The sequence below is a fragment of the Pan troglodytes genome, chromosome 11 (genome assembly GCF_028858775.2).
Source record: "Pan troglodytes isolate AG18354 chromosome 11, NHGRI_mPanTro3-v2.0_pri, whole genome shotgun sequence".
Taxonomy (NCBI): Eukaryota; Metazoa; Chordata; class Mammalia; order Primates; family Hominidae; genus Pan; species Pan troglodytes.
In genome coordinates this window covers 93463242-93477910 of record NC_072409.2, presented here as the reverse complement: position 1 = coordinate 93477910, position 14669 = coordinate 93463242, and the positions used below count along the sequence as shown (strand labels likewise).

Below are 14669 nucleotides of genomic sequence, written 5' to 3'. Positions count from 1 at the left end.
ATAAATGACTCCCCAAAGTATGGTTTTAACTGCATCCCACAAATTTTGATATGTTGTGTTTTCATTTTTACTCAGTTTAAATACCACTTTCCTTTATATTTCTCCTTTTAATATGGGTTATTTTAAAATGTGTTATTAATTTCCACACACTTTAGGACTTTTCTTGATTTATTTCTTTTATTGATTTCTGTTTCAATTCCATTGTGGTCAAAAAGCATACTTCATACAATTTGAATCCTTTTATTCATCCTTGCTTTTATGGTCCCGAATTTGATTGATTGGTAAATGTTCCATATGCACTTCAAAAAGACAAGCATTCTGTAGTTGTTGAGTTGAATGCTGTATATATTTCACTGGATCTATCTGTTGGCAGTGTGGCTCAAATTGTCTATATCTTTACTGGTTTTCTGCCTATACTATCAATTATTGAAGGAGGATGTTGAAATCTGACTATAATTGTGGATATATCTATTTCTTTTTACAGTTGTTTTTGCTTCTTGTATTTTGAGGCACTGTTATTAGGTGCATATGTATTTAGAATAATGGTATTTTCATGAAGTAAATATTATCCCTAGTAATATTACTTGCTCTGAAATCTATTTTGTCTTATAGTAATAGAGAGCTACTTCAGTGTTAGGGTGAAACAATTTTTTTTTCATTTCATTTCAGATTTTCCATTGCTAGTATATCAGAAACACAACGATCTTGTATTAGACATGCCTGTATTAAAGTCATAAATCATTAAAGTTTAAATAATCTTAGAAATTATTTAACCCAACTGTCTCATTTTGCAACTGAGTAACCGAGACCAAAAAGATAGAGTTACTTTTCAACACCACAAATCTGGTCATTGGAAGTGCCCTTATCTTCTGTCAGATACACTGCTTATTTGAACCCATCTCTCTTGATTTCCTGGCCAATAATCTTTTCTCCTGAAAGCACTGTCACCACGTAGGCCAATCACACAAATTCCAAGATGGGATACTTACTATGAAAATGGTTACATTTTTAATACCAATCTAATTTTGGTTCACCAACAATTTTGGATACGTTTCTTCTATATTTTCCTGAATGTATAACAAGTTCGGTTTTTGAGTTCATTTAAGACAAAGAAGTTCTTCTAAAATATAATAAAATTCTCATTTAGCACTTGAAATATCATTCCTAAATATTAATATTTAAAACTCTTTTATTAAGAAAAGTAATATATATCGAGAACCTAGGTGTTAGGAACAGTAAAATATGCATTTTATTATATACATTATGATTTACGTAAGTTATCTCGTTTAATCCTCAAGTAACCATATGATTATTCTCATTGTACAAATGCGAAAATTGAGGACAGAGTGAGATAAAGTAACTTACTAAAAGTGGATCCAGAATTTGAGAGCAACGCTTTTTGACTCCAAAACCACCAAGACAATGTTTTCCAGACCTCAATTTTTTGGCGATGTATGCATTATCTGCATAATTCTTCATTTAAATTGACAAATATTTAACTTAAATACATTTATTTAAAAACTATTTTTACTTCCTTGGAGGAAAACCAATATCACTTTCCATAATTATAAGATAACTTTAAAAATCAAATAAAAACAGAAAAATATCGCTAAACTCTAGGTAAACATTTTACTTGCTGCTCTTTGTTGTTGTTATTGAAAAACACAATTAAAAGGTATTTAAAAAATTTAAAAGACATATTTGCATTAAGCTGAACATTCCCATTATGTAACCTGAAGCTCCTAAAAAGAATAGAAAAGAAAATTGCTTTCTCGTTAGGTAATTCATTGTATTTTAATGATCCATTTAGAACTAAAAACTCATCTCTCAAAGGATGGATGTGAGTCCACAGTTACGGCATCAGTACATTTTAGGCAGGAGTAGCTTGAACAAAGATAAAGAGTTGTGAGAAAGTTTGGATATCATAGAACCCCCAGAGGTTAGGAATTCCTTGAGTGGTAGTTCTAAACATTGTATGTAATTTTCACCTTCAGAGTTTAAGACACAGACCAAAAGAATCAGAATACATTACGTAGATTGGAGTGTCCGTCTCTTTTAAAAGTTCCCTAGGTAGTTCCAGTTCTTAGGAAGGGTGGAAATCTTCTACGATAGGATGTTTGTATGAGAGGATGGTAGTGGTGGTGATGGTGTTGAGTAGGTCGGTAGGAGAAAGGCCAGATAGATCAGCAATATCTGCTCTGAATGTGAACAGGTGGAATGGTAAAAATATCATTATTAATTGCTATCTTAGGGATGGAAAATGAATAACTTGTCCAAGGTAGTTGGATACCATCTTGAAGAGCTGGCAGAGTGCTGACGCTACCTTCCATTAAGAATAAACATTCATGAATTTTCTATCTCAGATGCTCTTTTGACTTAAACGCCTTATGGTCTTTTCTTATAATTAAAGGCATTAAATTCATATGTGAAGAATGCATTTATGACAGCATATTTAAATAATGATCTAAACGACTTTCCCCAATACTTTACAATAGACGTATTTTTGAAACAGCTTTAACACAATCGCTGCCTATAAAAGGCGCAGAGAAGAGTTTTATAACTTTTTAAAGTAGCAGTATTTTAAAATAGAGTACACACAACCCAAATTCGCATGTGTAAATAAATAGAATGCATGAAAAGAATCTGAATGTGAATCAATTCCCTTAGTTATTTATCCATTGTTTTGACGCTGTCCTAAGACCCATTTAAAATAAGGCATCTTTCTGGTGGGTAACAAATTCGTAGTCTATCAAGCTGGGATCCCACTAACATTGGCCAAACTGCTGCAGACATGAAGACTTCATCTGGGAACCCGAAAGGAGAACTCAAAATCCAAATCTTCAGACTTTCTTAGGAGAAGCGTGGAAGTGGGAAAAGGAGAAATTCAAACTCTGCTTAATTTCAAAAGGGCAGTAAAAGGGGAGGCTGCAAAGGCTAGTTTACAAAAATAGACGTCGAGAACTCCTAGGGAAGCAAGTAGAAACGGGCTTTTTTTGGGGGAGGAGACATTTGCAGCCCATTGGACGGATTCCCCGCCGCCCTCCTCCCAGAAGGTCCCCACTCCCCGCCCCGGGCCCTCCCCCGGCTTCCGCGCTGGGCCGGGAGCCTGGGTGGGCGGGGTAGCTTCTCCAGCCTTGCCTTCTTGGCTGGAGGCACAAGGGCATTAACTTAGCGCCCGGGGTCTCTGCCAGGCTCACGGGACAGCTGCACCTCTCAGCGTCTCCAGCTCCAGGACGCGGTCGTCCCAACTCCTTCCGAGTGGAAAGAGTGTAAAACTTTTGTCCGTGCGCGGGTGGAGCTCAGTAGGACCACGGAGCGTCCTGCCCCGGCTTCCCCAGCCTCCCAGCAGGGTTAGCTGCGGTCAGCGCACTTTCCACTTGGGACTCCCGGCCAGAAACTTCTCGGGAATGGAGCGGTCACAGTGTGGCAGCAGAGACCGAGGCGTTAGCGGCCGACCCCACTTGGCCCCTGGGCTAGTGGTGGCTGCCCCTCCGCCCCCGTCCCCGGCGTTGCCGGTACCATCGGGGATGCAGGTTCCCCCAGCGTTCCTGCGGCCGCCCAGCCTCTTTCTGCGAGCAGCGGCCGCGGCCGCCGCCGCCGCCGCCACCTCGGGAAGCGGAGGCTGCCCGCCGGCTCCCGGGCTGGAGAGGGGGGTAGGCGCGGTGGGCTGCGGCTACCCGCGGACGCCCAAGTGCGCCCGCTGTCGTAACCATGGTGTGGTGTCAGCGCTCAAGGGCCACAAGCGCTTCTGCCGCTGGCGGGACTGCGCGTGTGCCAAGTGCACCCTGATCGCCGAGCGCCAGCGCGTCATGGCCGCCCAGGTGGCGCTGCGCAGGCAGCAGGCGCAGGAGGAGAGCGAAGCCCGGGGGCTACAGAGGCTCCTGTGCTCGGGGCTCTCCGGGCCCCCCGGTGGTCGGGCATCCGGGGGCGGCGGCAGAGCCGAGAATCCACAGTCCACGGGCGGCCCTGCGGCGGGGGCTGCGCTGGGACTGGGTGCCTTGAGACAGGCCAGTGGTTCCGCGACCCCCGCTTTCGAAGTTTTCCAGCAAGATTATCCTGAGGAAAAACAAGGTGAGTTGGTCTTTGATTTACTCTTTGCTCAAGGAAATGGTTGTTCTGGAAAGAAACTCTGAAACAAGCCACTGTGTCCATAGGCGGGCAGGAATAGTTGTTTAAAAGAAGCACTTTAAGTTCTGGGGAGCTGCTCAGCAATATGGACATTAATGAGAGTGTGAGAGACCCATCGCCTTCACTTTGGAGTTTACTGTTCGTTCCCTCAGGTGATAGGATAAGATAATGAAAAAATGAAGCATGGGTGGTAACAAATGAGCAATTCACCCTAGGAGTAGAGTTATTTACTCGGAAGTTGATTTGACTTTCACTGTGTGAGTAGAACTTCAAGCAGGCATTGAGCGAAGAGCTTCGTAAGAGGTGCTGTGTATGAGTCTGCTCTGTACTCTTTCCAGACAGGATCTCACTCTGTTGCCCAGGCTGGAGTGCAGTGGCGCCATTACAGCTCACTGCAGCCTCAACCTCCCCAGGCTCAGGTGATCCTCCCTGCTCTGGACTGTTTTCAGCTGTAAAACCAGAGCTGATTTTGCGTGGGAAACTCTGATAGTTGGGGATGCAGTTCTTTACTACATGTTGGGGCAAACATTTGTTGCAAGCTTGATGTGGGGAAGAGACTGAAATCTACCAAACCATCGTCTTTCTTTGTTTCTTCACTCTAAATTGTTTTCGCAAAATGTAATTTGTAAAACCATAGGTAAGAATTTCAAAGTTCAATATTAGAGGTTTTTTATCCAAGGAGTTTTCATCATTTTTCTCTTATTTTTTGACTGCAAGTCAGTTGCCTTCATTTCCTGCGTTAGGAGATATATTTTAGTGAACTTCATAGCCCTCCACAGGGCCTACTAAGCAGTGGAAATATCATTGTGATTTTTTTTTTGTATAAGTCCAAAACTTATACAAAACTTATAAAGCTGTATTATATGAAATTGTATGATAGCTATACAGTAAACTATTAATTAGAAACCTTCCTTGAATTATGAAAATTGCAGATCTCAACAGATTTTTCGCTCAATGGCTGCTTGAAGTTCTACTCACACAGTACATTTGAAAAACTCTGTGAATTGAAATGAGGCATTCAGTTCAGAGTGAATTTTGCGTTTGCACGTGTCAACTTTTTGCACATATTCTAATTTATTTGAGTAGGCAAAGCAGACTTTCTACAATTCCCATGAAAGATGAAGGGTGCTAAAGAGCACAGTTATTAAGTAAAAGTGCTATGAAAGAGAAGTAAAAGTGGGAATTCCTGAAACTACACCGATAGTGAAATGGCTGACAGCTCCCTGTGAGACACTGATTTATGTGATTTCTAGTTGGTACCAAAGTGTTCTGTTTTATAGAGCTAATTATTTTACTTTGTTCTTTGCCTCAGATGATGTCCCCTCCCCCATAAAAAGCAAGCTAATGTTTGAAAGGTTACTTCAATAGCTTTCTAAATTGACTGCTTCTCTTACACAGTAGCCATGAACTGTGGTAAAATAGTCTATTTAATTTACTCATTCATTAGACAAAGACTAACAGTGATTTAGAAGTGAACAAGTTTTTCCTACACAAAAGAGCCTTATATTCAAAAGAAGGCAGACTGTGTATCCAAAAACTACAATGCAAGGCTTAATATACAATGATAAATGCAATAGAAGTAAAGCAAGCTGTAGGACTTGAGAAGACAGAGAGACGATATAAATGGTATTATATTTTAAAGACACCATATTTTCTAAATAATCTTATGCAAATTGGTATTTCATTACATATATTGTACTGTGAATAAAATATAACAAGACATTATTTTATGATTTCATGCATAAATTGCTATAGAGATGAAATGTTGATAATTGACATGTTCGAGGGCATGCTCATTCATATTTACAAGTAAAGTGGAATGGAGGACTAATGCTAATCTATTTCCACTTGGCAAATTTCATTAGAAAAGTATTATTGTGTTATTTAAAGTTGAAAATCCTATAGAGTGTTTGCAATTTTTGCAGTAGTGACATTCTTTTTTTCATATGCTTATGGGAACAGCATATAGGAACAGCATTTTGAACTTCAAAATGCTAAATTGTATACACTTTAATTTTAAAATAAACTATAGCTATTTCTTTAGAATTTAGAACTGAATTCTTCTTAAGAAAACTGGAGTATTGCAAATCATACTTACAAATCACTGCCTTCGGCAATATTTGTTTTGTGACATTCATAAACTTGGTAGAAAAAGGAAGTTGGACAGAATTACTCTGCACACTCCACTTAACAGTTTACTCTTACCTATATATCTCTAGGGTAATAGAAAATGTAAACCAAAGTAAAAGTTACATAGTAAATATGGCTATTTTAATTTTTGTGGTGTTAACCTAGTAAAGGGTATTAACATATTCTTGTTTGATTAATATGCTCAACATGATGAGATAGAAAAACCAGAACTTTGTGTAAAAGTACTTCTGGAAAATTGCCCCTAACATTGCAGGAGGGCTGTGATTTAAAGCAAATGCCTAATACGTTGTTTTTAAAAGACAATTTGAGGATTCATGTAGATTGCAATAGGACAGTTTATAATTTTCTTTTACAAACAATTTGCTTTTGAAGTCTGTTATTGATATTTCTTAAGGATTGAAAAAGAAAGTACATGTTTCATAGAGGATTATGAAAAATACCATCTGTTTCATCTCTCATAAAATGAAATATGCAAGCTCTAGTATGATTTGGGATTGACATGGCAATAGTACTTATTGGTTTAAATCTGAAATGAAATGAACAGTTTTGTTTTTTTACATTATTCAAGTAAATTAATTATAACCTGAAATATGAGATAAAAAACCAATTGTTAAAATTTAGCATTAGTGATTAAATAGAATATTCATTTTCAAACTAAGATTATTCCTTTTATTCCTTATTCATTTTATTCAGTTCTCTTTCCATAGTGTCATTTTGAAAAAATATCACTTAGATAACAACAAAACTTAGGTGACATTTAGGAAGATCCCACACAACCAAGATAGAACAGACAGTGTGCCATATTGGTGTTATGCAGACAATTTGGGGTAACAATACACTCTCATCTTCTGATTCCTAAATATAATTGCATTTTAATATTGCATACCTTTGTGATTCTGAGATGATGTAATAGTATACTTTTCATTATTCCAGCACCTGCATTTCTGAATAATCTTTTAAATTTGAGTTATTCATTAAAATGTCTTGGAGTGTATAAATATTACTAATTAATAGGAGTGAATTAATTATATTATCCAGCATTATTTTTGAGTGAGCAGTACCACATTCTGGGAAGTCTTCCCTATATTTGATTTTTTTTTTCCCCCTCTTCTCCAGAACAAAAAGAGAGTAAATGTGAGTCATGCCAGAATGGACAAGAAGAACTGATCTCCAAATCCCATCAACTTTACCTAGGATCATCTTCTAGGTCTAATGGTGTCATTGGGAGACAAAGTATCGGGTCATCTGTTTCAGAATACTCCAACAAGCGTGATAGTATCCTGTCTCCTCATCCTGGAGAGCAATCAGGAGGTGAAGAGAGTCCCAGGTCCTTATCATCCTCTGATCTGGAATCAGGAAATGAAAGTGAATGGGTCAAAGACTTGACCGCGACCAAGGCAAGCCTTCCTACAGTGTCCTCAAGACCAAGAGATCCTCTTGATATCCTTACTAAGATTTTCCCAAATTACAGGCGCAGCCGGCTAGAAGGCATTCTACAGTTCTGCAAAGGGGATGTGGTCCAAGCCATTGAACAGGTTTTAAATGGCAAAGAACACAAGCCAGACAACAGGAACCTAGCAAACTCAGAAGAACTGGAAAACACAGCCTTTCAGAGAGCTTCAAGTTTTAGTCTTGCTGGAATTGGTTTTGGAACTCTAGGTAATAAATCAGCTTTCTCTCCTCTTCAAACTACTTCTGCTTCTTATGGAGGTGATTCAAATCTCTACGGCGTAAATCCTAGAATAGGTATCAGTCCATTAAGGCTGGCATATTCTTCTGCAGGAAGAGGGTTATCTGGTTTTATGTCACCCTACCTAACACCTGGGTTAGTACCCACCTTACCTTTTCGGCCAGCTTTGGATTATGCCTTTACAGGGATGATTAGAGATTCTTCCTACCTTTCCAGTAAAGACTCAATAACTTGTGGCAGACTGTACTTCAGACCAAATCAGGACAATCCGTAATGTATATGCGCATTCTCTCTTTCTGGAGTTTTTCCAGCATACAATACATGCACGTGCACACACATACACACACATCCATTAATATACTTCAGTAAGTATGTGAGTGGATTATGAGGTCTTAAAATGCTGGGTTGTTTTTTTCAAGCAATATAATAGGTCTTAGATCTGAAAACTCTTCATTAGGATTTATCAAGTGAAAGAAGTAAATCTGAACATTATATGTGCCTTGAATAAAGCTATTTCAGGAAATATTTAATGAATTTTCTCCCTAAATTATCATTTGTAAAAATTTTTATTTTAAAACTAGTTTTTATTTTATTGAAAAGTGGAATTTTTAGTGATAAAATACATTTGTAAGTGTAAAGCAATACAGCATAATAGAATAGAATATAAACCAAAAGGAAGAACTGAACAATTAAGGCAATTCTAAATAATTACCATTTCAAAACTGTTTCTTCTATTCCTGGTTCATAGGAAAGAAAAAAGTTATTCAAAGTATTTTTAAAGCATTTGATTTGCAGATGGGTGATTCGTAATAAATAAAACATTTGAGCATTTTGAATTTATATTTCCTGAGTATTTTATTTTTCAATCTTAGCTTCCATTAGTGAAAACAAGTGCCATTAAAAAACATTTCTCTTTAAAGTTGACACTGTGTCTATGAAGTAAATCTTAGGAAATAAGACTGCGCCATCTCCTGGCCACTATCGCCAATTGCAACTGAGCTCTGTAGAGTATATGAATTAGAAACATTGATTCCGGAGAATAACCATTTTTTTTTCAAATAGTCATTTTGGATTATACTACATTAAAATTTCCATACTGTAAAGTGCACATCTACTGTGGATGAGAGTTTCAGTCTTTAAGTGTGCTTATGTCTGTATCTGGGGAAATATCCTTTTCTTAAAAGTTTGGGACAAGAATATATGGCAGCCATTCTCAAAGGTAAGAAGAATTTTATTCAGAAAACTAAAATAGCTGCTCAAATAAATATTTATTAACTGCAGATAGTTGATGCTTAACGCACTGAGGAGAGATATAAGATTTCCAAAGGGGAAAAACTGCCATGAAGTTTCAGAGGTATTCTTGCAATTTTAAAAATAATTTTTGTGCTCCATCTGGCGCATTTGAAAACTATTTATTTCAGTCAGTGGAAAGTCCCTGAGGAAACTGCTTACAAAACAGTTTCTAGGGCATTTTCTTTATATGTCATCATTTTTCTTTTTTGAAGGACAGTAGCTTCATTGTTATTATTAGGAATAAATGGAAGCCCACTGGTGGTAAAAGATAGTTGATGAATTAGAGATTGTTTAAACTATTTAAGCAGCATGACTCACTAAAGATTTTTTAAATTATGTTTATATACGTATGTGTGTATGCATCTATATGCACATATATAAGTCTATGTAGACATACATTAAACCCCTATAGGTTATATTATCATGGAGGCTTTTTTCATGAAGCCAGTAAGAATGTATTTCCAAGGAATATTTTGCCAGCAAATGTGATATTAAATTACTTCAGAGTATCTGATGCTGATTTAGGATGTAAATGTGTTTATTAGGTTATGCATTAATTTTAATGGTGTGAATATAAGAAAGCAGATCTTGAAAAATTTCGACGTACTCAATATTCATTTATTATAAAAAAGTTTTATATTCTAAGCCTAAACCATAGTACAATGTCTAGCAAGTAGTTGAAATTCAATTCATATATACTGAGTAAGAAACTCTTATATATAATAGATCTCTTTGAGACTCTGATAAAACTGAAGAACTCTACAAAATGGCGTACAGACACACAGTTTTGCATACAATTTCACTGGGTTCTTGAATCTCCTAAATGGTATTCAGGTTAGATTCCTTGGTGATTCTTCAGTTGTTTCTATTGCATTAATCCACTTATTGAATGCTATTTTTCTGAAAAGTGCTAGATCCTGTAGAGGATACTGAATGTAAAATATTGTGCTCTAAAGGAAGTTACATTATACAATAGAGATATGGTTTAAAAAAATAATCCTAGAGTTACTGCATTATGTATGTGGTTTTATAATGATGTGCTTGTATCTGAGAAACTGAATTGCTTTTGACCTTGGAAGAACATCCATTTTGGGCAGTATTCGAATTTATAAAATAGTTTTATAATCATAAAACTTAATTTATATAATGCCTTACACATTCCATACTCTTTATAATAATTTAAGGACTTAATCTTATCAAATAGGTCATTTGTCTAACAACTCAGTAGTATATGAGGAAATTGAGGCTCAGCAGTAGGGTTTTTTCTCCCTAAGGTTAGTAATATGAGTCATCTGCAGTGGAATTACTGTGCTCACTTCAGCAATTTCAGACTCCAATGTCTGAGGAAGGATTCATGTCTGTTTTTTTCATTCACGGCCTTGAACAGTGTCTGATATATCATAGGTTCTCAACCTATACACTAGATTTCCACTGACTGAAAAAAAATAAAAGATAGCAAGTATTAGCTTAATAATTTCTTCATTCAATACCTATTTAATAATTTTTAATAATCTATTTGTGCCATGCACTGTGTTAGACACAAGAGTTAAAGAAATGATTAAGATGCAAGACTTTGCCTCAAGTTGCTCACGGTCTATATTGTGTGTACAAAAACAACCAATCAACCAATGTTGGTATTATTTGACAATGTTGGTACATCAATGAGTTCTTTGTAATCTTGATATTTATATCCATGGATGCTGCTTGAAGCCTGAACTCCTAAGCCACTAATTAGTGGTGGGAAGAAAGGGGGGGTAAATGCTTTAAGAGCTAGCATATAACAAAAATGAATTGGGTTTATTCTGTATCATATAGAGGGCCTAAGAGGCAAACATTTCATAGAGTATTCAGAAGAACATAAGGAATGACTTTTTTCACAGTTAACAGCTGTCCAAGAGTGTAGTGGCTGCCTTGTATGATAAAGCATCTTGAACTCATTGAAAAATGCATGTAGAAAATACCAGTCAGAGCCTGATTGATGGGATTTTTCATTACTGCTTTAATATTGGGACTGAATCATTTTGTAGCTCATTAGAAACATGGAAAGTATTTGTTAAATAAATAAGTCATGGAATTTCAATTCTAAGGCCATGAAAATTAAAACACCCTACCATTATTTATCAATAAAACACAGTGCAGTTTTGCTCATCAGAATTTTGCCTATGTGATAGCCTCCTGAGAGTAGGCAGAAAAGAAAGACATAGAACGCAGTGCGTGACTTACAAGGGAATAAAACTGACAGAGGTTAGTGTAAGGTATATAGGCATGAGTGGGGCTTAAAGAGGATATGGGAGAACACTGAAGACAAATATTAGTACATTTCCTATAAGGTAAATACCAATATGTCTTTCTAGAAGAAGCAATTGTTTTGGAATTGAGGAAACCTAGAATGGATTTATCTATATGACTTGGACAGGTTACTTATACTCTTTGGACATTTATTTCTTCTCAGCAAAACAAGGGTAATAGTATTTAACTTGCAAGATTCGTGGAGATAAAAGCTTAAATAAACGGCAGAGTACAGTAATGCTTATATACTGGATGCTAAATAAATAACTCTTACTGTTATTACTTTGTATTAAGATATTATCTTTGCCCCCTCGTGGCAGTCTCTCAACAAAGAGTACTGTAATTGCATTTAATCCACTTAGTGGATGTGGAGCCCAAAGGGCAGCCATCACCAGAGCAGCGTACAGGCTTAGTTCCAGACTTCGTGTTTGGTTGTTCATTTCATAGGCGAGCCACGCTTTTGTAACATATTATCGTATATGTTATTTGGATTATTTTCAGGGCTTTCTGAAGAAAATAAACATCGAAATCATAGTTTGTGTTTATGCTACATTTATTGGGGTTGTCAGGAAAACAGAGTCCATGTAATATGTGGAAATAAGGGAGTTATAGAAATTTAACCTAACATAAACAAAGGAGGAGCTTGAAAATGAATGTCTGGAAGAGGGAAATTGGCAGATAAGAGAAAGATTCACACATCTACTTGAAGCACTGGTGTGGGCTGACAAGTGGGAACTGAAGCTCTGTGAAGTCCAGCATGTCCAATCACTCAAATGGTTCCCAGCCAGGGGTTCTGAAGGGGGGCTATGGGAAACCAGTGCCTCTGTGTAGGTTCTAGCTCTGTTGGTCTGTGAGCAAACACCTGGTGGTGAACCTGTGCCACCATGGGTCAGTGAGGTCAGAAGGCAGGAAGACAAGCTAGATGTGGAGTAAGGAAAAGTGAAGACAGCCTGGAAATCACTGGGTATCTAACCTTAATGACTTGTGTTTCACTTCTACCTTAACAATCTCACCATAATTCCTTTTGCTGGGCCAATCTCACTTTGAACAATACAGGAAAGGGAATTCTGAGAAATGTAATTTGCAGTCAACCAAACTGACAGTGTAGTCTAGTACAGTGTACTCCTTGTCAACACAGCCTTCAGAGCAAAAACAAAATCATTCTTTTACCTGCAGTTGATATAACCATATTTTGTACAACAAAAACACACTAGCCCACTCCCCAAAAGGGAACACACAAAGTGACTTACCTATCTGTGGGTTATGCTCATTTCTGTTTTACTCAGTCAAACCCTCCTTTGAATATCCTATAGCTTTAATCCTGAGATATAGGTAACTACTATTAATAAATCTTTTGTTAGACTAGGGGAAAGGGGAAACACACACACACACAAATACACTTACTTTGAAGCAATAAATACATTAATAAATATTTTTATCTACTAGAGCCCTCATGTTCAGTCATGGGATCATAACTGGTCATAAGACCACAGATGTTATTTATAACTGCCTTCTTCCACTAGGCAATTCATATTTTCTCTGCTCCCTGAAAGTGTCTCAGTTAATTGTGGTTCCTTACTTGATAGAGTGACCCAAATCCTGGTTCGTGAAGCATCTGTACCATTATAGCCCTGCCTCTATTAGGTTGTTGTAGCTTTTCATGAACTTTTACCACAAAATATTGAAAGTCTAAGTGATGCTCTGGAGGATCTTCTGAATACTGGGAATGCTACCCCTGCCTCTTTCCTGTTGTTTCAGTGTCTGAGGTGCCCCAAATAGCCAATGGTAGTTGCGAATTCCAGTACAATGTTGTATTCTGTCATGAATTTCTTCTTTGGGAAGTAAGTTCTCTGAACCTGAAAGGTCAAAATTTGTAGAGAATCTGAACAAAAATATTACCAGTGGATCATTAGGATTAATGTGAAAGGAGTCATTCTCATATCTACCCTATGATTCCCAGACTCACGAATCCTGGGTATAGGAGAAACATCGCTACATATTTATAGGTGATTCAAAGCATATCTTACATCCAGGAAGACATTATTGCAGCCCCATAAAGTGCTTTCACCAGCTGGTGCCATAACTGAGTCTTCCAAAGACCATTCCATAATTTTATTAGACCAGCTGTTTCAGGATGAAGGGAACAGGAGGATACCAGTAAATTGCATGAGCATGAGCCCACCATTGCACTTCATTTGCTATAAAATGAGTTTCTTTGTCAGAAGTAATGTCATATGGAATACTATAAAGGTGAATAAGGCATTGTGTAAACCCACAGCTGGTGGTTTTAGCAGAAACATCAGGAGTGGGAAAGGCAAAACCATATCTAACATAAGTGTTTTTTGTTGTTGTTGTTTTTCCTCAGTGAGAACAAAGAGGTACTCCTTCAATGATGGAAGTGATCCAATGTAATCAACCTGCCACCAGGTGGCTGGCTGGTTCCTCCAGGGAATGGTGCTATTTCAGGGACTCAGTGTAGATCTTTGCTCTTGGCAGTTTGGGTAGTCAGCAGTGGCTCTATCCAAACTGGCCTTAATGAATGGAAGTCCATGTTGCTGAGACCATGCATAGACTCCATCTCTGCTTCCATGATCATTCTCTTCATGAGCCAACTTGGCAATTATGGGAATAAAAGAATGGGTAATCTTGTGCATGAGATTTTTAAGATATTCCTCTTGGGAGGCTGCTCTTATGTGAGCATTTATGTAAGACAAAAATATCTTCATATTTTGTGCCCATTTAGAGAAGTCTGTCTGTATACTTTTTCTCTAGACCTTGTTACTGATTTTCCAATCTTGTTTCTTCTAACTTGCTTACCATCCAGCCAAACTGTTAGTCACTGCTCATGACTGATTCCAGATATGTACCTCTATCCATATCTCCTGCCAGGCAAAATGAACAATCAGGTGTATAGCTTGAAGTTCTTCCTGTTGGAAACATTTTCTTCACCACTATACTTCAAGGCCACACCTGTAGTGCCTCACTGTCCAATTCAGATAGTGCCAGAATAGTGCAGAACCAACTGTGAACAAGGATAAAATTGTTCTTCCTCATTCTGCTGTAATAGACAACTCCACATAAGAGAGAGGAGGTGGTGTGGCAGGAATAGAAGCCATGG

General features: G+C 37.5%; 1 protein-coding gene across 1 annotated transcript; it reads left to right on the top strand.

Moving 5' to 3' along the window:
- Positions 1-3149: 3149 nt before the first annotated feature.
- On the top strand, positions 3150-8809 carry DMRTA1 (DMRT like family A1). The gene is made up of 2 exons (XM_528576.7): positions 3150-4071; positions 7396-8809. The coding sequence occupies exons 1-2, from the start codon at positions 3408-3410 to the stop codon at positions 8241-8243; spliced, it is 1512 nt and encodes a 503-aa protein (XP_528576.1). The 5' UTR covers positions 3150-3407; the 3' UTR covers positions 8244-8809.
- Positions 8810-14669: the final 5860 nt, after the last annotated feature.